General features: G+C 44.6%; 10 protein-coding genes across 10 annotated transcripts; 6 read left to right on the top strand and 4 right to left on the bottom strand.

Annotated features, from left to right (window-relative positions):
* Positions 1-202: 202 nt before the first annotated feature.
* Positions 203-3,164, top strand: VTP21DRAFT_3859 (uncharacterized protein; the record flags this gene model as incomplete). Its single annotated transcript, XM_069394205.1, has 3 exons — positions 203-1,299; positions 1,381-1,578; positions 1,667-3,164. 3 exons carry the CDS (start codon positions 203-205, stop codon positions 3,162-3,164), a joined length of 2,793 nt encoding a protein of 930 aa, XP_069248738.1.
* A 221-nt stretch (positions 3,165-3,385) lies between these two features.
* On the bottom strand, positions 3,386-3,817 carry VTP21DRAFT_3858 (uncharacterized protein; the record flags this gene model as incomplete). The annotated part of the gene is made up of 4 exons (XM_069394204.1): positions 3,386-3,453; positions 3,516-3,550; positions 3,630-3,739; positions 3,815-3,817. 4 exons carry the CDS (start codon positions 3,815-3,817, stop codon positions 3,386-3,388), a joined length of 216 nt encoding a protein of 71 aa, XP_069248737.1.
* A 745-nt stretch (positions 3,818-4,562) lies between these two features.
* Positions 4,563-7,156, top strand: VTP21DRAFT_3857 (uncharacterized protein; the record flags this gene model as incomplete). Its single annotated transcript, XM_069394203.1, has 10 exons — positions 4,563-4,623; positions 4,692-4,859; positions 4,921-5,058; positions 5,118-5,246; positions 5,312-5,557; positions 5,632-5,793; positions 5,859-5,984; positions 6,056-6,184; positions 6,250-6,570; positions 6,636-7,156. 10 exons carry the CDS (start codon positions 4,563-4,565, stop codon positions 7,154-7,156), a joined length of 2,001 nt encoding a protein of 666 aa, XP_069248736.1.
* Positions 7,157-7,455: 299 nt separating this feature from the next.
* On the bottom strand, positions 7,456-8,868 carry VTP21DRAFT_3856 (uncharacterized protein; the record flags this gene model as incomplete). The annotated part of the gene is made up of 1 exon (XM_069394202.1): positions 7,456-8,868. The coding sequence occupies one exon, from the start codon at positions 8,866-8,868 to the stop codon at positions 7,456-7,458; it is 1,413 nt and encodes a 470-aa protein (XP_069248735.1).
* A 2,185-nt stretch (positions 8,869-11,053) lies between these two features.
* VTP21DRAFT_3855 (uncharacterized protein) lies at positions 11,054-11,558 on the top strand (the record flags this gene model as incomplete). The annotated part of the gene is made up of 3 exons (XM_069394201.1): positions 11,054-11,306; positions 11,369-11,477; positions 11,546-11,558. The coding sequence occupies 3 exons, from the start codon at positions 11,054-11,056 to the stop codon at positions 11,556-11,558; spliced, it is 375 nt and encodes a 124-aa protein (XP_069248734.1).
* Positions 11,559-11,916: 358 nt separating this feature from the next.
* Positions 11,917-13,889, bottom strand: VTP21DRAFT_3854 (uncharacterized protein; the record flags this gene model as incomplete). Its single annotated transcript, XM_069394200.1, has 8 exons — positions 11,917-12,068; positions 12,146-12,256; positions 12,325-12,449; positions 12,521-12,662; positions 12,724-13,007; positions 13,080-13,168; positions 13,241-13,493; positions 13,585-13,889. The coding sequence occupies 8 exons, from the start codon at positions 13,887-13,889 to the stop codon at positions 11,917-11,919; spliced, it is 1,461 nt and encodes a 486-aa protein (XP_069248733.1).
* A 2,488-nt stretch (positions 13,890-16,377) lies between these two features.
* Positions 16,378-16,611, top strand: VTP21DRAFT_3853 (uncharacterized protein; the record flags this gene model as incomplete). Its single annotated transcript, XM_069394199.1, has 1 exon — positions 16,378-16,611. One exon carries the CDS (start codon positions 16,378-16,380, stop codon positions 16,609-16,611), a length of 234 nt encoding a protein of 77 aa, XP_069248732.1.
* A 270-nt stretch (positions 16,612-16,881) lies between these two features.
* On the top strand, positions 16,882-19,207 carry VTP21DRAFT_3852 (uncharacterized protein; the record flags this gene model as incomplete). Its single annotated transcript, XM_069394198.1, has 4 exons — positions 16,882-17,408; positions 17,482-17,588; positions 17,679-18,330; positions 18,451-19,207. The coding sequence occupies 4 exons, from the start codon at positions 16,882-16,884 to the stop codon at positions 19,205-19,207; spliced, it is 2,043 nt and encodes a 680-aa protein (XP_069248731.1).
* Positions 19,208-19,447: 240 nt separating this feature from the next.
* VTP21DRAFT_3851 (uncharacterized protein) lies at positions 19,448-20,703 on the bottom strand (the record flags this gene model as incomplete). The annotated part of the gene is made up of 6 exons (XM_069394197.1): positions 19,448-19,750; positions 19,819-20,058; positions 20,129-20,223; positions 20,285-20,465; positions 20,534-20,623; positions 20,680-20,703. The coding sequence occupies 6 exons, from the start codon at positions 20,701-20,703 to the stop codon at positions 19,448-19,450; spliced, it is 933 nt and encodes a 310-aa protein (XP_069248730.1).
* A 216-nt stretch (positions 20,704-20,919) lies between these two features.
* Positions 20,920-23,303, top strand: VTP21DRAFT_3850 (uncharacterized protein; the record flags this gene model as incomplete). Its single annotated transcript, XM_069394196.1, has 9 exons — positions 20,920-21,069; positions 21,184-21,298; positions 21,357-21,737; positions 21,801-21,872; positions 21,933-22,135; positions 22,206-22,313; positions 22,386-22,626; positions 22,701-22,950; positions 23,030-23,303. 9 exons carry the CDS (start codon positions 20,920-20,922, stop codon positions 23,301-23,303), a joined length of 1,794 nt encoding a protein of 597 aa, XP_069248729.1.
* Positions 23,304-25,076: the final 1,773 nt, after the last annotated feature.

The raw sequence follows: 25,076 nt of genomic DNA, 5'->3' as shown, positions 1-25,076 counted from the left end.
GTCAAAATGGCCTAGATAATCTGATGTTCCGGCTACGGTTAGGAAAGGGATGAGTCAGCCACCCTCTACTGTGCCATTCAATTTTCTCTTCTTTTTCATTTCAAAGTATCAATATCGAGGGCATCCTATGTACCATAAATCTTCACACTGCCATTGCGTGATTGCTCAGTAATTTTTTTATGTTTACGCATTAGTAAATAGCATGTTTTCGCATGGACCTGCACATCCTCCTGATCCATCCCAGTCTTCAGAAAATTCTAAAAAGCGCAAGCGATTAACTTTAGCATGTGAATCATGTCGCCGAAAGAAAATAAAATGTGACGGTACGAATCCGTGCGGTAATTGCGCTAAAGCAAAGGTCAAATGTGAGTACTTAGCCAGTGGAAAGAAGCGTGGGCCAAGAAGTGGATACATCGAACAACTTGAGCGAAGGTTAGCAGAGATGGAAAAGCTAGTAGCCCCATTGTGTGGGAATGAAAATGATAACGTTAAGCCGGAGTCAATACCGGACAATCTTGGCACACCGACAGAGAGCTATGAGGTCGAGCCAAATTCTGCGCCCTTGACGGGAAATCTCTCGCCACAATCGCGGCAAAAAGAATGGTCATTTCTTCCGCACGATTACATTCCTGTCCCATCCAATGATCGTAGGGAACCAATTCGCATGAATGGGCCTACATCCATCTCATTGAAAGAGACGAGTAAGCCTATCACCACCTATTTTCCTCCAGCTTTGCAGCACGTAATGGACGAGGTTTCTGAAAACGAGAGGAGCTCTGAGAGAAGAATGAACTGGGAAGGAGAAGAAAGAGCACCCTGGAATGGGAGCCAGGCGGGAAGGCTGGAAAAGGAGAAGAAAGAGGGTACGGAGGGAGAAGAAGAGGAGGAAGAGGAGGAAGAAGAGATTCGGCTTTTCTTTGGAGAAACTTCCTCGTTTGCTTTATCAAAACAATCGAAGGTTTGTGAAGTACGCGCTAAAGATATCAGCGGCATATCCCCCCTTCCCTCGAGCTCTAGTTCGTCACCAAATGCCCTCAAACTCCCTAAGTCTGACGGTGGTCGCCAGCGAAATGCTAAAATCGATTCTCCACATGGCTTCGCCTCGGCTAGATTAAACGAGAATATGGCTGTTATTGGGAGGGCGTTGGGCCCGGAGCAAACTGTGGAACTATTGGGCTATTTCTTTAAGTACATCTGGCCCACCATGCCCATGATACATCCACCCACGTTTTGGCGACAGTTCGCTCGGGGTCAGGTGTCTCCTATACTGTTATACAGCATAATGGCTGTCTCTTCGCGGTATATAAATATATTTCTTCCTCCAATATCTGTAGATAACCTAATGTTTTTTGTTATTTGCCTTGTTTTTTATTGTCGCAGGTTTTTGGAACCAACCGATCCTAATTTACCACGTTGGACCTCTGGAGACGTGTTTTCCGAAAAAGCGCGAGCTCTTATTCATAAGTCGCTGGATGACCCCTCGACTGCCACGGTGCAAGCTCTGCTCATTTTAGGCATGCATGAGATCGGCTGTGCACGTGCGCCGCGAGCATGGATGCTCACCGGAACAGCAATACGGTGAGCGTTTTTATTTCAAATATTCATAATTCCTATAGTGAACTGATATTTCTAAATCCTTTTCTATTATTGGGGGACGAAAATTTAGGATGGCGCAGGAGCTTGGCCTGCACCGCGAAAACTCCCCCCAGTGCCATTTTACTCGCCAACATTCTACGGCCGGTCGAAGCTGGATTGAGCAAGAAGCTCGGCGGCGGTGTTTCTGGGTCTGTTTTCTGGTAGATCGCTACTCGTCGGCCGCAACAGGGCGCCCACAGACAATTTCTGAACAGGATTGCGATTTGTGGCTTCCCACGGATGATAAAGATTTCGAGGAGGAACGAGAGGTAGTTACCGAGCGATTCAACGGACGCGAAGAAAATCAGCGGGAGCAAGGCCCACAGAACAGCGCTGACACAAGTAGAAAGCCCCTAAGCAGGCTAGCCTATCTAGTGAAAATAATTGCGCTCCTAGGAAGAGTGGTGCAATTTGTCAATCGCAACCTCCCCATTAATTCTCACTCCTATTTCGCCGAACTTACTCGACTTGACGCCTCTATCAGTTCGTGGGCGATCTCCTTGCCATCACATCTCCAATTCACACCCGAGAATTTTGCTGTTGAGCGTGGCGAATCTTGCTATATTCTAATGCACGTGTTTTACCACATGGTAATTATTCTCCTACACCGGCGTTATTTCCGGGCGGATGGGACTGGGAAACGGAGTGGGACTACCAGGCCTATGAGCACGCTTGTGGAGACGGCAACCCGGAATTGTCTGAGAAGCTCGAATATCATGATTGATTTGTTAGCAGAGCTGACCCCCGAGGAAATGAAAGGGATATCGGGCTATGCATGCAACTGTGTCTACGTGGCGGCTGCGATCCATCTCCAGGTGCTGGAGGCTTCAATCTCGGGCAGTAAAAGTAAGGATGGGGAGGAGGCTGTTGTAGTGGAGGAAGAGGAAAAGTTGCACTCGCGTGAGAAGGTCGAGTGTGCAATCAAACTACTTGCACAGGCGAGGGAATTGTGGGGGGTGGCGGTATGGATCCATGAAATGTTGCTAGATTCTTATCAGATTTACTGCGCAAAATCCAAGTCAGCCTCCACTGCTCCGACTGGCGTCGAGCATGACAGCTCGACAAGCAAGGGAGACGAAAATACGGTGTCGCGAGATGGTGTTGCTTCTTCATCGGTGGGACATCCCGGTATTTTGAAGGCAAAACTCGACTCATTTTATCGATCCGGCGCCGCATCAATGGGGGGCATGCTTGCTCCTGGACACTACGGCGTGTCGACTTCGGGGCAATTCTTTGAGAGTCCTATCCCCAATATTCCCCCATATAACGGCTCAGCAACCTTAACCAGCGGATTTGACTCGATCTTCGGCGTACCGATACCAATGATGAGCCCGTCCCTATTTCTGAGCATTAATCCCTTCACTAACTGGAGGCCGTTACTTCAAACCTTTTCCGACTCAAACCTTTCAAGCGGTGTGAACGTGGACGGGGGGAATATGCTGGAATGGTCAGAGGAGAACTCTGGGGCGGCAACAACTCAGAACCACTCCTCCACACAAGAAATTACCAACTTTTCGCTGCAATTTTAAGGAGTATACAACATAATGCATATCTGTAGTCTTAATTTGTTTTTTTAGATCGTATTTATTCTGCCTTAACCATTAATCAATTTCTTTATTCACTTTTTTTTATACTGGTATACTTTTTTTTATATTTTTTTTCTCCCTCATATTGCAAATATAAAAAGTCATTTCCCAGACTATTTATGAGATTATTTATAAAATTAGTAAAGATTACATGTAATAATAAGCTACGCTATCAAAATGCTAACTGCCATTATTATGCACACCAACGAAACATACGGGCTTAAACGCTCGCCTAAAATTCACACCCTTTTATTGTTATTCATTCTCTCCTATTGCAGAGCCAGCATTTCTTACCTATCCGTGCCGCTTTCCAGAATACACCCAAGAATCTGCTCTCCAAAAAAAAACACACGGAATGAATTAGCATCTGAAAAACTCTAGATTTATAAAGCAAAAGGGGGGAATTACCCAGTTTTATTGCGATCGAGAAGGGATGGTGCTTGAGCTCGTACGTAGGTGCATGTACAGATCACAAGGACAATTACAAGTAAAAGACTTTGAAAATTGAATAGAGCAGACTAGAAGATTGGGATTGAGACAGATACTATATCAATTAATAATCATGGCATTCAATGCCGAGGAAGACTCGTTACCATCGATGCATGGAATTATTTTTCAGATGGGTTTTTTTTTTTGGAAAAAGTCAGGACAAACCCATTTTGACACCTCATCGACTTGGATATAGCCAAATTCAATTTTACTAGAAATTATCTCGAATATTCTCAGAGGAGCTTGGGCTGCTACCAATTCTACATATACAAATATAATAAGACCAAAACCAAAAAAAGCCAAAAAGTGTATCCATAACTATTCAGCACATGGATTTGAGTACAATTCGAGGTTTTAACATTCCTCAATCTGAAGCTGACAAAGTATACTCAATATAATTAACGATCCCTCAGACGTATAGCTCTAGCTCGAAACCATCTTGCTGCACCAATTACTTCGTCAAACACAATCAGTTTTTCCCAGAAAGCTATTCTCGAAAGAATGTCTTAGCGTATATTCAATCATTCAGAGGTACATCGTTGTCAATATGCCATGAAGGCGAGTGATAAATAGCTCTATCTTGCCTGAGCGTCCTTATCAATTGCTGCCTAACGTTAGGCAGCAATTGATTATTATAATGGATGGACTTCTTTAAGCATAGACGAGTTTCCGAATGATGCTTCGCTAGGTGCTAATCTTAGGTGATTTGTTCGACACCATTATCATACAGGCATATCTGAATCTAGAGGGGATATTCCAAATTGAAATGATACACCGGAGAAAATGCCAAATTCATTGTATCGAATTAAGTATATTTCGCACAAAGTATTTAACGTTGGACTAATTGACACAATGGCAGAGATGGCTGTAGAAGAATGGAGAAACTTTCTCTCCAACCTAGAGATGGCTAATGGTAAATAGCACACATCTCTTCATGCCTATCACGGTACAAGTTAATTAATTCAAACCTCGAAAACACAGCTGACCAATTAGATGCAAACATACAGTTGCATTTGAGCACACTTCTCTCTTGTCTTAATAATGCTTTAACGCTGCTCACCTCCGAGGCGACGGCGGATACTTCTCGCAGTGAGCTATGGAAACAGATAATCACTGCCGCGGAAATGTGCGGGAACGCCTCGCGTCAAGGTATGTCGATTTTTCCTGCTTATTTTAAACTTCGTTAACTGATGATCATTTTTGAGCACAGAATCCCGGAGAAAGCCTATTGGAGACTCAGGAGTTCTCGATGCATTTGTAAAGGTGCTCAGGCTAGCAATAGAGCAAAAACAGGATGTTGCGATGCTTCAGTGCCTTAGAGCAATTGGAAATACTTGTATCGAAAATGGTATTTTCTTTCATAATGCTAATCGGCACATATTGTTAACATGACTGTTCCTTGTGTAGATGAGAATAGACAGCGGGTACTTGATGTTGGCGGTGCGGAAGTAATCCTACTATGTTTCGACTGCACTCCTGAAGCACAAGTAATTCGATCTGCATGTGGAGCTACCCTTAACCTATGTGCAGACTATGGTATATTTACAATACATGCAGATTCTTTTTTTTGTCTTTTTTTAATACTAAGGTCTTTGGGATAGAACCTGCTCAAAAACAGTTTATCACCAAAGATATTCAAAAGTCTCTTGTCCGCCTCATTACCCAGAATAACGACACGACTTCCCTCGCCCTTCAACTCCTGAGTATCCTTGTGCAAAATGCACCGGATTCCTTTGCTGCGTATAATTTTGTAACCCCACTAGTAAAGCTACTGCAATCAGAGCCTTTAGATGTGGAGCTGATGGATGGAGTTGCAGAAGTGATTGATTATTTTGTATGCGAGAATGGTACAATTCAAACAATAACAAGCCCCCAATGTAATAGCGAAACGTATTGATCTTGATTTTCTATTAACTACTAGATAATCTCCGGGCTCAATTCATCGAGCACGACGTCTATTACCCCCTTCTCTCCTTCATTCAGAATGCCGCCCTCCCTGCCGAAGCAGACCATGAGGACCAAAAGTTCTTCAATGTATTGCGTGGCCGCCTCGTAAAAATTGCAATTTCCATTACGCTGTGTGGTAATATGCACTTATACTCTGACACGACAATGGCATTTTTTATGTACCATTTCTGGCATTAACAGATGCAAATATGGAGCCTTTATATTCGGACGGGAGATATTTGGACTTATTTATCGCATGGTTGGCTAATGAACGCGATGATCTCAGGATGTGTGGTGCATTATGTTTAGGGAATATGGCTCGCTCTGGTATGATAGTATATGCCGAGTTACTTCTGGCCCTTTCCAACTTGAAATTGATGATTTTCAACCTCTTGCAGATGCACATTGTATCGAGCTTATCCACAAACACAAGATACTTCCAGGATTATTGGCCATTCTTCGTGAAACAAGTGACATTCGGACACAGCACGCCGTAGTCAGTCTACTTAAAAACCTGTGTCTACCAAGTAGGTTCTTCAGTATTTCCATTTGTAATATTGGACTTTACTGGAACAGCCTTATTGCTCATTAGACGAAAACAAGCCTGTTCTCGGAGATGCTGGTGTTATACAAACCATTGCCCCTCTGCTTGAGCTTGATACAGTCAAACCGCTACAATTTGGTGTGGTGGGAATTTTGAAGCATTTGTGCCTTAATAACCTTAGCAATGCAGTTCGTGTTGTGGCGGGTCATGACCTCGAACAGCATGAATCCTTGGCACCCCGGGAGGGCGTGCAGGAGGCGACGCCCCTGGAGAGATTGTTAGGCTTGATGAAGCGATCAGATGAAATACCTATTAAAAGCGAGGGTGCTCGAGTGCTTGTGAATATCGTGAAGGCAGTGTGGAGTCAGGGTATGTTCATTCATAGGGCTTTCTAGCGTAGCCATCACTCTAATTTTTTTATGTAATGTCGCTAGAAAGCACAACTTCTCATGCCGCTATTGTCAAAGTACGTAACCGCCTACTCTCCTCTGATGTAATATCCCCGCTCGCCGATCTCATTCGACAGAGTAAATATCCTGTGCTGCAGAATGAAGGGCTGATAGCACTCGCCGTTTTGACAACAGATTCCTATGTCTCCAATTCAGAAGGAGGGCATCCTGTGATCGGGGCTCTTTTTACTATACCAACTCCTTCTACCTCCACTAACAGCGAAACTCCCAGCGAAGGTACCACAACTTTGCCCACCACGCTTATTGATGCCGTACTACAAATTGCTGAGGGTAAAAACGCAGAGGGCACCATCGCCTACCCAAAAGAAATGCGTGCGAACGCAACCACGTTTTGCGTACGGCTGCTAGCATGTGTGGAGCAGGCCCGGTCGCCCGAGGCTGAAAGAATCCGAGGGACGATTGCAGAAAGAATCCAAGCACAGAGCAAAGAGGAACAGGAACAGTGGAAAGAGGTAACACGGGCTTTAAAAGGGTTAGAGATGTGATGGATACCACGTGCAATACTTCTCATACTAGTCATCCTAATTGAGTTAAGCTTAATACATATATTTTTTTATTGTTTATTTGAATTGTCAAGCATAGAATGATAAATTCACACCATAAGAGATAAAAGAGCAATCCTAAACTTACATAATAAAAAAAAAGAAGCTAATCAAATAGCGACAAATATAAAAAACGAAATAGTGCAAGAGTCATGTACAAAAGGCAAATGCATTGAATGGGAAGGATTGTGTGGTTGAAAATGGCCGGGTTTGACCGCCCCTAGTGGTCATCGGAATATCGTCTATCCCCATTTTAAGTAGCTCATTCTCTTGCTGTTCGCTGTTCCATTGGGTGCTTGCACTACCCGCTCTAGACTCTTGGTTAGGTCCCTGATCTGCTGGGCGAACACGTCTTTCTCACTCGCAAGTTCTCGAATTTTCAAATAGGCATCCCCGCTAAGCCGATCAAAATGAGCACGTGTGGCATTGGCGGCGGCAATCCAGCGTGATTTTGATCGTTTTTCGGCGGCAAGTGCACGGCGAGTCTCCTCTAGTTCTCGAGTTAGAGCTTGCACTTGGGCACGGAGAGAGGACACCGTCTCTTCACTATCCCCTTTTCCATGTCCGTTCCCAACCGCGTTTTGACTTTCTACCCCCTTATCCGTGCGCTCGGGTTTTTCGTCTGCCATGCCGTTATTCGTCGTTTGCGTACAAATGCTTCTTTTCGTTGTCCAACCCAGATCTTCTTGCGTTTGAATCTGCACATGTCGCACTCCATTTCTTCTCCGCCTCTTCTCACCCTTTAACTCGCCTAGCACTTCCTCTCCTATTACCTGCGCTTCTAACAGCTTCGTATGTTCATCCCCAATTATCTGAGGCATATTTTTCAACCGCTCTTTAAGAGCGAATTCAATCACATCCGGCTTCGCCCCTTGCTCTGCACGCAAAAATGATTGAGCAAGTTTGAACACAGACATATCCGCTGCATCGTAGGGCTTCGGCTGGAAGGGAGCATTGGTTTGCGTTTGTGCCTGGGTATAGCTCTTGGCAAGCTTGTCCGAAGCAGGGGGAGAGGTAGGGTCGATTGGCGGCTTCATAGGTGGAAGGGTAGGAGTCGCGGGGCTTTGAGGTGGTGTAGGCCATCCGGCTCCCCGCACCTCAGTCATCAGGTTCAATTTTGAATTGGATACCGCGGTCTCTCCTGCGGGGGGTCGCCACGACCTGATTGATGCAGTCTCGATGGTTTCCGCCACGCTTGAGGCTCTCGATCTCGTGGTGCCTGTGCTTGCCTTTGTATTCGACCGGGTAATCGAGGTGGCCAAGAGATCGTCGCGTGTGTAGTCGACGACAATGGCGACGTACTTTTTCCCGTTCGACTTTTGAGAAGTGGTCGTGGACGCCGTTGCGGTGGTCTTGGTGGTTTGTACCGAAGTCGTCGATTGCATCATAGGAGTCGAGAACGGCTTCTTGTTGCGGCTGAAGAAGGATATCTTCTTCTTTTTCTCCTTTCCCGGTCGTATGGGGGGGGGAGGCTGAGGAGGTGGGGAGGCTTCGGAAAGCTCCGGCCCAGTGTTGGCAAGAAAATCTGCCAATCGCTGCAGCGCGGTACGCGGGCGACCGTTAGGCTCAATAGTGGGCCAGTCATCGTCAGAAATGGGCTCTTCCTCTATGGCGGTAAGGGGGCTACGTGGGATAAGGGCAGTCTTAACGGGCATGGTTTTCTAACAAAAAGGAAGGAAAATGAATTGACAGAATATAACACAATTTAAATAGAAATAAATAAATGGACGTAGTATTTAGCTTATGACGGTAAGAAGGGATGTGAGGTGAGGAGGAGAGAAGAACAGAAGAACAAGATATAAAGTATTCAAAAGAATGCCCGTCTAACTCCCTAACAACCTTTCTTTTATTTTTTTTTCTTCCTCCACAAAAACAAAAACGCAGAGAAAATCATTCATTCACTAATAAACCATATTTTTTTTAACAGGTGGCAATTAGAGTTAGGGAGAAATACACAGCTTGTGGCTTGCGCCATAACTCGATTCCACCTTTTCTAGCAAAATGGGAAAATGCTAGATACCAACCAGCGAGCTCGGCTGTGCGCTGGTGACAAAATGAAGACATCTAGTAACTTAATACTTTCTTTTTCAAGGCAAAAGGGGTCACCCAATGAAAAGTTCCGCCTTGAACTCTGCGTCTCTTTTATGTATTGGTTTCAAGGATGTATTATCCTAGAAAATCCCCCAATAAGCTTGCATGGTAGAACATATGAAACCAATTTCTAATTATGTGCGAGATTAAAAAATCACAATCTTTCCTACAGCTACGCCAGATTGGTTCAACTTCATGCATGGATAGTAGGGGGAGTATGTTGTCCTAGTGGGATATTTATTGCATTACCAACAATTTGATTGCTCTTGCGTTAGTTTGAGTGATGCGAAAAAAGTGATCACAAAATATAGAATGAAAACGGTCCAAAATACTTACAGCGATGCGTGCACACAGACTAGATCAAATTTATGAATCCAGTTCATCAGAATGTCAATTTGGTTATATGGAGCCGGTGAAGAGATAGAAATGCAATGTCAACCTAGACGCTTGGATGCGATCTTATCGACCCGGCCGATTCCAATTTGGGTAAGTATAATAACCCTGGGTGGAAGGAAGGAAATAAACTTATTCAACTCAAGGGTCGAAACAAGTTAGCCTTTCAACGCTTGAATTCCATAGAAAACAAAACCAAGCAAGTCAATCTTGCCATAGCTCCGATCCAAGCCGGAAACATGCTTTGCGGTAAATGGCACTCCAAGCAATGCTCTCCATTCCCGATGCTGTTCCCCTGCTTTGAGGCCATAGAATATCACCACTGCTTCAAAAAGAGAGAGTCTGCACCTGGCAAAGAGGGTATAATGCAATCCTTGATCATGACATAATCCGCTTCCAAAACCCTGTGCTCAAAAAATGTTGTTTTGTTTTTCTTAATACCGATCATCTTAAACACTTTTTGCAGAATAAGGCAGTATTTCCGTCGGTGAGACAAGATCGATTTTTCGATCATTAAACTATGGCCGGAGACGAGGCTAAATCATATATAGTTCTAGTGGTAAAGAAAATTGTCTCCACCACCTATAAAGAGTAACAATTCCACTCTCAGACTATCATCCCTGATTACATCCAATTTAACAGGGGATCTAGCGCAGTGCTCGACCTTCTCAATATAGTGGGATTACGCCAGCAGCCAGAAAACCCGATGCGAGGCATTTGTTCTATTTGTGTTCTCTTATTACTGAGGCAACCCTAAATAGCCACGACAACCGTCAGTTTGATCCTAGTAAAACAGTATTTAAATTAAAATAGCTATTTTAGAAGAATAATAAAGATCAGGGATTTAACCTAGTGGCAACGAGAGCGCGTTAAAATATAATAAAAATTTTATATATTTATATATTTCAATCCAAATTTCTCTCTCTAGCAAGCTGCTGTAGATATGAAAAAAAAGATGTGGTCGATAGAGGTTTATATTTTACAACCATTCAAATAAAAACTACCGTTTTAACATTACAGGATCCCAAAGTGCGATCACAAATGAAGCTATAATGAGATGGTAGATAAAACTTCGCTTAGAGCTATTTTATGGGAGGGGGGTTATTCTTTAAGGTTTTGATTGAACTATCAGGATGTTTGAAGAACGGCCAAAGATTGGGCTCAGCCTAACATTTTTTCAGGGATGTTAACCAAATTACACTGAACTAAAGTGGGCAAATTATAACAGACGCAGCTACAAGGGTATTTGCTTATTTTAAGGAAAAGAGATGCATTAGAGGCATTCCATTGTCTTTTCCTCTCATATTGTATATACTTTCCAGCCTGCTTTTATCACATAGTTTTTATTATATTGAAATGAAAATACTTCTAATCTGCTTAGCTACACTGAGCGCTGTCTTAGCTAAGGAACATGAGGTCATTACGGGTGGTCCTTCGCATTTCGCCTTTATACCACAAAATCTAACAATACGTGCCGGAGATACGGTGAAGTGGGTGTGGCAAGACCCCATTCCTCATTCCGTCGTTGAGTCTGCGGGAGGTTCTCCTGATCAAATCTGTGTTGCGAAACAGGGCGGGTTCAACTCGCAGAAAATCACTGGGAGTGGAAGTATGTGATCTCTATGGATATTAGACGAGAGCGGCCGTTTTGACCTTGAATCATTTTAATAGAATCTTATTCCCAGACGTTTAACAATGTTGGAGTCGTCTATTACAACTGTGATGTCCCGGGACATTGTGAACTGGGTATGTGGGGGAAAATATCGGTGGTTTGCGCACAGTAAATTTCGGTATATTCTATATCTTATCAATTCAGAAGTAACTAATCGTGGATGGCTAAATTTATAGATGCCCTATTTAAAAAAAATGCCTGCTGTAGATTAGTAGAAACTGTCTTTAGCCACTATTGTATGTCTTTCCTTTCTCTTAAGCAAAAAAAAAAAAACATTGTTCCAGTTAGAGGCAGCAAAAGCTCATAAATTTAAAGAACCGCCAATGGTATAAAATAGAGAGAGATGTGAGAGAGCGTGATAGGAGGCCAAAGAAAAATTAAAAACGTAGTAGCTACTGTATATTTCCAACTCAAATTTCTATCAATGATCAAATTTTATTGAATAAAGAAGCGCATGCATGTCAAGATAAAGAACAAGGATAGGTGCAAAGAGATTAGGCGATTAGTCTATCAATATTAAATAATGAGGGTAAATACATCAAGTTGTTTATATTTTTTTGAGAAGATTTCTGGAAAGAACGAATCTAAGTGCAAATAAGAATAAGGAGGCAGCCACAGTACAACCACCAGCAAACTCGGCTAGTGGTACGAAGTTTTCCCTCCCAGTCATATCCAAGAGGATTCCAGCGAGAGGCGGACCTGGAGGGGTAAGGGTAGGATAAAAGCGTGATTAGATGCCCAAAAGGTGGAGAGACTAAAATCATGCTGATATTTACCGCAAAGATATCCAAAGATCGAAATACTATACACGAGGGCGAGTGCGTTATTTAGATCCTCCGGTGGGACTAAATCGGATATCACAACAGGGTATAGACTGACATAGGCGCCTACAGTGCGAGTTGAGAATGAGATTATGGTATGGTCGGCCAAAAAAATGAAATCTCCCTCCACTTACCACCCAGTCCACCATACAGGATGACGAAAATAATGAGAACACCGAGGGAGTTTGACAGTGGCCAGATGATCATTGTAACCAATCCCGCAAACAGCGTGCACCAGAGTAGGGTATTTAGACGACCGCTATTGTTGAAAGAAAAAAGAAAGTTGGTGAATTTGCGCGTGCACCCATCTATGTAATAAGAATGGCCTACAAGTAATCAGAGACGAAGCCTAGGAGAATTCGGAAACAGCTGTTGGTTCCCGACATAATACCCGTCAGAGTCGCGGCAAGGGTGGGCTCCACTCCGATGTGCAGAGCAAAGCTATTAAGATAGAAGAATGGCGCCATATATCCTGTAGCATATTGGATTAGCTTTTATCCTATCCGCGATGCAGGCCAGCAACACAAACTCACCAAAGCTGATGAAAAATCCGCAGCCAAGAAGAATGGTAAGGTGCCGATTGATCACGGAGAAATCAATGATTTTGCGATTATTGAATCTGCGCTGTTTGATACGTGGGCGAGCGAGGAGAGCTGCGACAGAGAGGAAGACAAAGCCGATCAAGGCAAGCACGCGCAGTGACCAACGGTAGCCAGCCTTATCAATCACAACGCGAATCAGCGGATTGAGAGCCAATCCACCTAGACCTCCTCCAGACAATGCAATACCAGTGGCAAAGCCCCTCCGTTTCTCGAACCTAGGAGAAAAGACTCTGATTAGTCTCTTGCGAATTCAATGCATTAAAGTTAGAAAATATGATGCTTCTAACCATTCAGCAGGCAAGGTGATGGAGGAGTAGAATGCAAGAGATGACCCGAATCCGAGAAGGAATCCTTGCGTCAGGAATATTTGCCAGAGCTGAGACGCAACAAAAGAAAGTGTTAGTAACGCGCATTGCATCATGAAACACAAGAAAACTGCGTATTTTACCTCGGTAGCAAAACTACTTAATATCAATCCGACCACGCAAATCAAGCATCCCGCCATTATAGAAATACGATAGCTGCCGCAGAGGCGAATAATGGGATTCACGAAGGGACCGAATGCGAGAAGAAGGGTGGTTGAGAGGGAGCCGACAAAGGAGACTTGGAGCGATGAGTATCGATTGGGAAACACCTCTGTCAAATATCGCTCTTGATAGACGCCAAATGTGTAGGAGCACACCGCCAAACAATAAAAGTTTCTGCAAGTATCCATGAGAAATTCGATCAACAAATGGTGAATTGGACGAGGGAATAAGGGTCAAGAAAAAGCAATTCAAGGCAGGTACATACACTAGCCAAGTGGCAACGACTACGAGACAACCGAGAGGACTGTCAGGAGGAGGCACGTTGGCATCCGGAGATGTTTCCCCCTCTTCCTTAGCATCTTTTGTTTTTTCCACCCGGTTCACCTCGTTCTCAGCCACCGTGGAGCCATCGGACTCGGACGTAGGCACCTCCAGTCCATTTTCCTTCCCCATTTCCTCACTGACTTCTCCCGGCTTCGAAACCGAATCCTTCGTGTGGCCTATTATGGATGGTTCTGTCACGAGCGAAAGCTCGCCCGCCTCGCTTGCTTCCTTCTGTGCTGGTGCCATCGATGTACGAGCCTGCTCTGGCCGTAGAGTAGTCCTTTCCTATTGAAAAGAGAAAAAAGAGTTTCATTTGAAAACGGCCTGAAGCCTATTTATTTATTTATGTTTTCCATTCTTTCAACCGAGCTTTAGAGCCGAGAAATCCAAGGTAAATTTTCGAGCTGGTGTAACGCTTTCCTTTTTATGATTATTAAACGCTTTGTTGCGGGCAGGGGGCAACCGAACTGCTTCCCATAGTGAAAGGCTCTGTACCCGCTCGCGGCCTCAGAACGAATCTGATTCGAGCAGGATGGGGCCGTGGAGAGAGCATTTCAAATCCCGGCTCCAATTTTGGAGTTCATCACTTAATGAAATCCAGTAGGACATCGAAAGGATTGGAGTCCGATTGAGATTTCATCAAGATGCTGAGGGGATGAGAACTCCCGCAATCGTCCGACTAAAGTGCGTGGCCCATTTCTTGCCGATAAGTATCCTCCCCTCAAGCTCGGCCGCAGAAGCCGAGCTACCGGTTCCCAGAAGCCCCCTCTAAGCCCCAGCGCCTAAGCTCGAAAGCACTAGGCCGCTCCCAAAAGAGCAAGTTTCATCCAAAAAGAATAGCCGATTCCATTTCAACTTGTCGGGAACACGGCTGCCATCTTGTGCTCCATCTAAACAATATCAATAGCAACAGGGCTGTATTCCCTTTGGGAACTATAGAGGATTTTTATCTGATTGTTTTTAGCATCTGTGAAGAAGTGGCCGCTGTAGTCTGCTTTTCAGGTATTAGGTAGAACAAGCGATGCACAGGGACTTTGTGGTTTTCATTTTGTTTAGTTGATGAGTACTGTCTATGGGCCAAGGTTTAATTTGAATTTTGATAAGGGCCGAATTGAGTCCTATGCGGCTTCCTTCCTAATCCCTGTCCTCCTAAGGAATCCCAGGAGGATATAATCCATATAATTTAACATCACCATTTCCTAGTGGCAAAAGATGGGGTAAAGATAGGTATCAGTGGGAAGCCTGATGCTTTGATATATCAAATCAAATTTGATATATTTTCATTGAAATTTGATTTGAGACTTTAGCTTCGGCTGTTGATACATATATAATTATAATTGCAGCGATATATGTGATCCACTTTTGCTTATGCTATCCAGCTACTTCGCTATGAACAGTACTAGTTCTTTTTTACTTTTATCTATTTCCATCTTTCTCTCCTTAACCTCATGGGTTTATTTGCATTTTCAAAGTTGAACTAAGCCACAAGCAGGATTAGGAACGACGTCACAGTGAAAACTTCGGGCAGTCATGTTATTCTATATTTCGCAAACAGCAGAAAAAACATAATGTTTTTCTGCTGTTTACGAAAAAGTCGCAGTCACAAATAGCCTTATGCAGACCTCTACAATAATTGTATAGGTCTGCATAAGGCTATTTGACTGCGGTACAATTTCACACTGGGTGTTTATCAAATCGCATCCTTGGTTAATTGTTATTAGAGATGGCGTTGAATGAATAATCATGGAACCTTTGGAGGCCCTTAAAGCCAGGTCAAATCCCTATAAAGGGGCCCTAATAGCAATATATTATAAGAGCAAATTTCGACATACTCATAACCGTAGGTGCGACTAAATAAAGGTGTTAGGCAAAGAAAGGGAACGGAAGTATGTAGGCACCAAGAAGAAAATATCGTCATAAAGATAATTTGAAACAGGGATATTATTCCTTCTATATTATAATGAACGGTCTAGGAATTGGCTCTAGTTTATCGGGGGGGGGGGGGGGGCTTAGAAAGAATCAAAGTTTTGATTTTGGTTCGCCTCTGTCGTAGTTGCCTTGGATGATTGATTGCCGCTGCAAGATTGCATTAGATCAAAGAGAATTGTCATGTAAAACTCTGAGGCAAAAGCTGTCAATTGCGGAAATCAAACTCCCATCAGCCTCCTTGGGCCCCTGACGCTAAGCCCTCCCCGGCGGGAGTGGGGGATTTGTCCGATCCCTCCCAAAATGAGAGGTAATCCTTGTTTATGCTGCTCCTTTACTCTGCCTTATTGCGTTAGCAGAGATGTGGAGGAGAGATGACAGTGAAAGAAAATTATGGCGTTGTATTGAGTAAATATTATGCGGTAATGCATTTCAAGCGGGCCAAATGCTTTGCACCTCAAAGCAATTTCAAAATTTTTTTTTGGAAATTGAGATTGCCATTGTTCTCTTAAAAGTGGTCTCGAAGGCCCGGAGATTAGAAAGAGCTTTGTGAAGTAGGGTGGGGCCCCGTATTTCTCCAGCATCACTCAGCACACGAGAGGTGTCTTTGTGTCGGACAAGTACAATAAAGTCCTTTTGCAAGAGAAAGCAAGCAGCTTGTTCCTTCACCCACAATCAGTACTAAGGGCCAGATAAGCACAGAGTTGGCGGCGATGGCAAAAAGGAGTTTAGCTAGAAAACGGCACAACAGCGGCCATTCTCCGAAAGCTAGTCGGAGAGTTCCAGCCAACTCATCTTTGAGTTAAGCATGCGCCTCGAGGAGTACTTTAGGCGTGACAGTGGTAACCAGGAGGTTGGGCCGCGGTGGCCCGCAGGGCTGGGCAGAAGAGAAAAGGTGGGGGAGATCGCGTGCGGCCTGCATGCGGGGAGAGGCCAGACCGGCCGAATGCGGATTATCAAGGAAAAACTTGACAACACACAAATGATGCCCCGCAGATTTGTGCATAAAAAAATCCCCCCAACACGTGCAGCTGGAGATTAGCATTTGGCCACAATAGGAAATAAAATATTTTTCGCCTGGAATCGAACGAATTAAGTTCGGCCTGGGGAGATTTTCGCAGTATTCGCGTAAATTCTAGGCGTTCCTTTGTAGGAGTTAATTTTTTTCTCCTCTCAGCTCAGGACCGTTTATTCTCCTTTGTTCCTACAACCTCCCCTTCTCCCTGCGTCTTGTTCCGTGGTTGTCGCCGCTCTAGTGTATTTGTAGCCATAGAGTCACCAGCTCGCACCTAGACCCGCGTCCCCAGTAGCAATGCCTAGCTTACTCTTGCTCCTATTTCTCTTCTTAACAACCGTGAATTCCGCCCCCACTCCCGCGGACCAAACCTCTGTCAAGACATGGCCAACATGCGACTCTCCCATCTACTGCTACGGTGACATGCTGAAGACGATCCAACTCTCATCCCTCTTCAAGGACAGCAAGACCTTCGTCGACATGCCCACCACCAAGCCGCCTAAGGCCGTGCTGGACGAATTTGCAAAGCTGCCTCCCAATCCCTCCGTGGATCAGCTGAAGCAGTTTGTGGGGGCTAATTTCCTTGAAGCAGGCATCGAGATTAAACCGGCCGACCTTCCCGACTTCAAGGCTGATCCTGAGTTTCTCCAGTCCATCGACGACTTGACTCTGCGAGGATTTGCGAAGCGTGTTCACGCGTTTTGGCCCAATTTGACAAGAAAAGCCGACTTCTCAATGCTCTGCGAGGGCTGTGTGTCCAGCTTGATCAAGCCAAATCACACGTTCGTCGTCCCTGGAGGAAGATTCAGAGAATTCTACTACTGGTAAGAAGGACCCTCCTTAAGTAGACGTGCTTCCCCCATGTTTAAACTCTTTTCTTCCTTGACATGATTGTAGGGATACCTTCTTCACTCTTCAGGGCATGCTGCTGGGTGAGCTTTATGATACCAGCAAAGAAATGCTCTTGAATTTCTTTGATTTTATAGACAAACTTGGATTTGTGCGTAAGTGTTGGCTCTCTTTGCTTTGGTAATTTTCGCTGGTGTTTAAAAGTCTTCCTCTCCTTTATTCCCCCTCCCTGGCCCACATGATAGCAAACGGGGCACGTATTTATTACCACAATCGCTCCCAACCCCCACTCCTCGCCGCCATGGTCAAATCTTATGTGGACTATTCTGGGGACACCGAGATCCTGAAGCTTGCCCTCCCGGCCCTCGATAAAGAGTACAAGTTCTGGCAGTCGAACACGACAGTGCAGGCAAGCTCCAATGGGAAATCCTACACTCTCAACCGCTACATTGTTCAAAACAGTCTCCCACGCCCTGAGGGATTCGCTCCAGACTGGCACACAGTGGAAGAGTCCGGTCTGGATGCCAAAGCCAAAGAGGAGCTCTACGCGGACCTGGCCACGGGTGCAGAAACCGGCTGGGACTACTCGGCGCGCTGGAGCTGGAATCGCGATAATGCCACCAGTCTCTATCCACTTCTCCGTGCCCTCCATGTCCGACAAATCGTCCCGGTGGACTTGAATTCGGTGCTCTACATGAATGAGCGCCTGCTCTCCGGCTGGCATCGTGAGGGTGGAGATGGTAAAAAGGCAGCCTTCTACGATAAACAAGCAAAAGAGCGCCGGAACGCCATGGAAGCTCTCTTGTATGACGAGGCATCGAACACGTTCCACGATTTTAATCTAACCTCTGGCCAGAAATCCGAAGTGTGGTCCTTGGCCCAATTTTGGCCCTACTGGTAAGTAAAAAATTTTATCGAAGGGAGATGGAGGAAGGAGGAGGTGTTAGAGAGGGGGGGAGTAGGGTCGGCGACTATGCTGTTGCTAGAAACTATTAAATACCCTTATTCTTACTCTAGGGCTCGCGCTTACCCGAAAAAGTTCGATAGTGACCCGAATGCCCCCGCGACTGCTTTCGCCAAGATCCAAGAGCTTATCAAACAATATCCTGGAGCAATGCCAGCCACCCTGATCAAAACAGGTCAGCAATGGGACTTCCCCAATGCCTGGCCTCCGCTTGACTATGCTCTCGTGAGAGCCATCCTCAATGTATACCAGGATTACGGAGAGGCCATCAGAAATCGTCCTAAGCTGGCACGTCGACAAGCGGCCGACGGTGACGAAGCGGAAGCCGATGAAGCCAATGACACCGAGAGAAAAGCGGATGACAACAAGGACAAGAACGAGAATAAAGGCAAGGAGAGCGGTTCCAAAGACGAAGAAATAGATTATAAGGAAATTGTGCCCGCGCCCGAGTCCCCTGAGAATGACCCTGCGGGGCTCTATTCCCTTGCTCGAGAGGTTGGTGAGCACTATATTCGATCTGCGTTCTGTGCCTGGTATGAGACGGGCGGTAGCGTGCCCGATTTGTTGCAGAAGTTACCAGGCGAGACCGATGACGGGCACATGTTCGAGAAGTTCAACGCTGAAGAAGTGGGCGAGAAGGGCGAAGGAGGTGAATATGAAGTGCAGGCTGGGTTCGGATGGTCAAACGGAGTTGCCGCCTGGACCCTGTACCAGTTCGGCAAGGAACTGCGCGTCCCATCCTGTAATGTCACTAGGCTGCAACGAAGAATGGAAATGAATAGAATGCGAATTCCGATTGAGGCATTTTGATCGATTCTGATTAATTAAGGATTTTTTTATTATAATTCTGGCTTTCTACCTCTTCTCCCCCTCCCTTTTTTTATTTTTATTCTTTTGACAGAAGTTGTATGTGCCTTTACCTCCCCTACCGATTGCGGGTGTATATTTATATATACTTGGGTTTAAATGAAATATAAATTACACTACATAGCAGGTTTTGCATGTCTGTACTCATGCTTCCCTCCACCCTCCCTCTCTGCACCGTGAGAATTATCGTGGGAAATCAATTTTTCGAATAAGCTTAAGAACCTCTCGCCTCACAACATTGTTTCCGCTTGTCTCCCAAACGGTCTGCACGTCGAACATCCCGTCTTGTTGAACCAAAGCCTTAAATGCAAGAATGCCTCCTCCAACTCCGAAATAAATGTTCTTTGCGGCTACAAGAACTACTCCGGAGGGTTTTAGAGCACTCTTGATCACGCTATAGAGCTTGGGTATAGATTCCTCCGAGTAAATAGTTTCGGAGGTGAGTATAAGGTCGTATTTTGTTTCTTCGGAAAGATCAAGCGTGTTCTAGGGCAAGCAAAAGTTTAGAGACGGTTATGGAGACATTAGCAAGCTACCAAAGACTTGGGTATTACCAGTAAACTTCCCCAATCTCCCGCGAATAACCGCACACGACCGGGAATGTATTGCTGATCCACCTGTAGTTCTATCGCGCCATTGTTCTCGGTTACATGCTCTCTGGCCACCGTGTTGAGCACAATATTTGGGAAAGTGAGCAGAGACAACACCTGATCATTGTAGTCCTGGAAGTCAACTCGGGCTGTTGGAGAGACGAGCAGAGCAGCTATGCCGGGGAGAGCAGAGCCACACCCAAGCTAAATTGAATCATTAATATAATCAAGGGTGGGGACACCCGGAGAGCAACCCAGATATACTGACATGTACCTCTAGTATGGATTTGTGCTCCAGCTCCGTGTTTGTGAGATTCTGGCTTATATACGATGCTAAATCCAGGGAACATTCCCATGTCTTGAATCCTCCTATATTATTATCAAAATTTATACTTTCTGTTGCATTCAAACCGTGTAGTAAGAGTACTACCTTCATAAACCCCTTTAACAAGATCGCAATTATCGGCCAAATAAGAGAGCGAGTTACCCTCCATGGAATCCTCCTGCGCTAATTGAAATTTGATGTCAGCGAGGTCTCTTTTGAATAGTGGACATGGAAGGCCCTGGATGGGAATGGATTCCGCTTGAAGCTCTTGTGGAAGAACACTAGCCTAGTGTGAAGCAGATGGGCACAATATTATACACAGCACGGATCGAGATTTAGATCGCTTCAACCTACTAGTTGTTCCAATTCAACCTTCCGACTAGGAAGAGCAGGAGCGACATTATCCTCGACTACGGGCACAACGCTGTCTTCATCTTCATCTTGCTGGTAATATCATCAGCAGGGATCAAGGAGGATAATTTTCTTTTTCATTAGCTTACCGAGAAATTAAACTTGAATACCATAGCTAGTCGCGAGAAATATATTAAACGAAAATAGAAGGCGAAACAACGGATAGGTTGCAAGTCACAAGAAAACACGGACGCTCATGTGGCTTGCATTCGTCCCGATTTCTGGGATTGAATGCCTTTAAGAAGTGACCTTCACCCAAACTTCACGGGGCTTCACGGAACGTGTCTTCTATTTTGTCTTCTTTTCTCTCTAGCCAGCAATCCATAGATATGTGGGAGCGGGGTATCATTTATGAGTTGATCGTCGGGTTCTTCAGTTTTATTATTCATATCTTTTTCCGCGAGGTGAAATCGCGGGGCTCACACATGACGCCCAAGACGGGGCCGGTCATTTTCGTTGCGGCTCCACATGCCAATCAGGTAGCTCTCAATACCTTTATATATGCTCACTGCTCTTTATTCAACAGAGTAATGAATGAATGGGTGCACTCAATATGAAATTTGTTATTTTATTTTTGTTTCATTGCGGCAAAGTTTGTAGATCCATTAATGATAATGCGAAGTTGCAGGCGAAAGATTTCGTTTTTGATCGCCGAGAAATCTTACCACAGAAAAGTAATCGGCGCGTTCGCAAAGGCCGCTCATTCTAGTAAACCATGTCTATTTTCCTTCATTAACTCAGTATTCTTACTCCATATTTGCTGAAGTTCCGGTTGCTCGACCCCAGGATATCACCAAGAGTGGCCAAGGACTGATATTCTTGAAAGACCCCACCAAACCACGCGTCCTCACCGGAGAAGGGACTTCATTTTCTCGCGATTTCGGTCCCCGGTATAAAGTTGTGTTTCCTCTAGCGACGTACGAAGTTGCAGAGGTGGTCTCCGACTCTGAGCTTTTGCTCACGAAGGATGTCAGTGATGCGAATTTGGTAGAGTTACTGAAGAACGGTGCCAAGTACAAGATTATGCCTCATGTGGACCAATCACGCGTGTACGGCGCTGTCTACAAGGAATTAGATAAGGGTGGCTGTTTCGGAATTTTCCCAGAGGGAGGATCGCATGACCGCGCTGAACTTCTGCCACTGAAAGGTAATCCATATTATAAAAGATTTGGATGTCAAAAGTCGGCGCAGCTAATATGATTCCATGCAGCGGGTGTGACTATTATGGCTCTAGGTGCTATGGCAAATAATCCTAACCTGGACTTGAAGATTGTTCCTTGTGGTAAGTTGGCGCTTTTAAGATCCCCTAAAGAGAGAGGTGAACTTATTGCCTGAAATATAGGGTTGAATTACTTTCATGCTCACAAGTTCCGCTCCCGCGCTGTGGTTGAATTCGGAAAGCCTCTAACCATCCCCAAGCATCTCGTAGAAAAATTCACGAAGGGAGGAGAGGAGAAGCGACAGGCATGCGGCGAACTCTTGGACATGATATATAAGGCGTTGCTGAGCGTTACCGTAAATACACCCGACTATGAGACATTGATGGTATGGGTGAAAAGACTGTTTCCCTACTTTACATTAGCTTTGTTTTCAAGCTTCGAGATTTTAAATGTAGGTTATCCAAGCAACTCGTCGTCTCTACAGGCCCCAGCATCACCACCTGAAGCTTTCCGAAGTCGTCGAATTGAACAGACGATTAGTGATTGGCTACAACAAATTAAAGGTAATCTTTTTTATGCTTGTATGCAGTTTGCTTAATCATTTTACTGATATCCTTTTATTTCCACATGAACAGGACGAGCCCGAGGTCAAAGAGCTTCGAAGAAAAGTACTTGCGTACAATCAGATTCTTAAATACTACGGCCTAAAAGACCACCAAGTGGGTGCCGTAAAGACGAATCGCCTTTGGGCGTTCTCGCTCCTTGTTTGCCGTTTTACTTTACTTGTGGTCCTAGGCGCACTTGCACTTCCTAGCTTAATTTTGAACTTCCCCGTGATCATTGTGGCAAAAATAATCAGCTATCGTAAGGCTAAAGGTATGAATATCCCATGAACGCCCCTGTTTATAAGCTAGAGCGTGTCGCCTAAACTTTTTCATCTTGCGAAACAGAGGCTTTGGCCTCCTCCTCCGTCAAGATTAGGGCCACTGATGTGATGGCGTCTTGGAAATTAATTGTGGCTCTTGTGCTCGTCCCATTACTCTACTCTTTTTATGCAATAATTGCATTTATGTTGGCCGTTTCGTATGGTCTACCGTTGCGCCAAAGGCTTGCAGCGCCTATACTCACAAGTTTGGTCATCCTACCTGCCATCAGCTACGCTGGCTTGCGATTTGGCGAAAATGGACTGGACATTTATCGGTAGGCAGTGGCCGACGCTCTTTTTTTTTTAACTGCAAAATATTGCCCCCGTTAACCCTCCTTCTCTTCTACTGATTAGATCTCTAAAACCCCTCCTAATGGCAATCCTACCCAATTCACGATGCTCTGTCGAAGCTCTACGCAACTTGCGTGAGCGGCTAGCTCAGGACATAACCACCCTCATTAACGAGCGTGGCCCCCAGATCTTTGCTGATTTCGATACTGCACGCATCATTCCGGTCCATCACGAAGAAGTGCAGCCCGATGATGGTTTCGGGTGGACGCTGACAAGCGAGGATTTGGAGGAAATATGGGGCTCTGGGCCAAACACTTTGCAAAAGAAGGTTGTTTGAAAATGCCGTTTTATTTCTACGATATCTAATTTCTATCTTCATTCTTGTTTAATGAATTGCAACTTGTGTTATACATTTCTTGTGTGCTCTCCGTTGTTTTAAGGCTATCTCTGGTTTGACATCACGCCCTCTTCTTTTACCGCAATATATTTTTTTAAAAGATCCACTAGATTGGCCTGAAAGGAACTGAGCTAGTTCATTGGACTAGTTTATACAACAGGGTTTAACAGATAGTAATCTGCATTTTTTTTATTGATCCGGGATGATACCGTAAAGCACAACATAGACTCATCTTATTGCGGTTACAACTACAAAAGACTAGATAAGTCGGAGGAATGGTCGCGCCAAGGAAGCTGCTAAGAATTGGCGGAACAACCCGCAAGTGAAAACATTGGTGTGAGTTGAGAGTTAAAGTTGGACCTTTCAAGACTCCCTCTCAGGATTACCAGGCAACTTCCGATCCTACAGTAGAGGATTCAGTTGAATCCATCTTAATCCCTAGATTAAATTAGATTTGTACACGGGAAAACGGCCTTATTTACTGCTTTCGTATTGTTATGCTTATTATTATTCCCCTATTATTTTGTTTACTCATAGAGTCCAAATACGGCCATGTAATGTATCCGTGCTACAAGCTGTAGCCAGAGAGCGTATTTATAATTAGATTAAGTACAATCATAAAAAGCTGGAGAACGGGAGACAAAATTGTTCCCATTGCAGCTCCTTTTGATTAAATTCAGATCCTATTGTTGCATGTACAGCTTTACGAGACGCATAAAGGTGTTTGTGTAGAGAGGAGTTGAGTAAGTAGCCTTTGGCGGCTCACCAATTTTTTTCCCATACATCCAACAAACATCCAGCAAAAGGCACTCAATTCGTCGGTTGTTACCTCCCTATTTGCATAATACTGTATAACAGTTAAGTTCTGCAACATTAGTGCAGTACCAAAACCTGTATATTAGGAGATTTGAATCCTATCCTTTGTTCTACAGAACATTCATTAGAACGCTAAGCTCATGGCTGTGCACCACTAATTAAAACTGTTTTCATTTCATCCACTCCTGTTCTAGGAGGTACTTAGAGTGTTACTTTCCAAGTGACAACCTACAATTGAGAAACTAACCACAGGGCGGGATCAATATACTTAGTATGCAATGGCAATATCGTATTAACATGTGAAAGTATCCAAAGAATATACCGATCTTTACGTTATAGAGATCTGCCTAAGCTAGAGGGAGGCTGAGGTAACCCGATACTTTTAACTGATCCGCGACCATTGTATTGCCAAGGGCTCTGTTTATGTTTTTTATTCTAGTCACGGCTCCGACTTTTGCCACCTAGCTTGTATTGATTCACAGAAATCCTTTGCTCCTTGGCACACAATATGTCAATCAAAGTTTGGACCTAACCCATCTAATTGGCTCTCATGACGACCTCCATAAGCTTCTTCTGCACTCTCTTTGCCCCCTTTATATCCACTTGTCATACCTTATTTTTAATAATGATTCCTGAAGTACTCGTAACTGTTTTACCACCTATCACCAAACTAGCCTTAGGGAATCTCATTGGCGTAAGCCAGAATCTATTGGGGCTCTCTGTTGCTTCGTATGATATTTAATCATCCGGAGGATAAGGTTGGAGGCCTGTCTATTGAATCCGTTGGTAGCCCACATAATGGGATACATCCTTGTCGTACACATGCTCGCACCATAATCGCACCACACACTCTGTCTCAGACAGTCGATACCTGGTACGATTTCTTAATGGCAATGC

The sequence above is a fragment of the Calcarisporiella thermophila genome (assembly GCF_041956535.1).
Source record: "Calcarisporiella thermophila strain CBS 279.70 unplaced genomic scaffold VTP21scaffold_19, whole genome shotgun sequence".
NCBI lineage: Eukaryota > Fungi > Calcarisporiellomycota > Calcarisporiellomycetes > Calcarisporiellales > Calcarisporiellaceae > Calcarisporiella > Calcarisporiella thermophila.
Note: the sequence above shows the minus strand (reverse complement) of the source record. Positions and strands in the feature narration are given on the sequence as shown.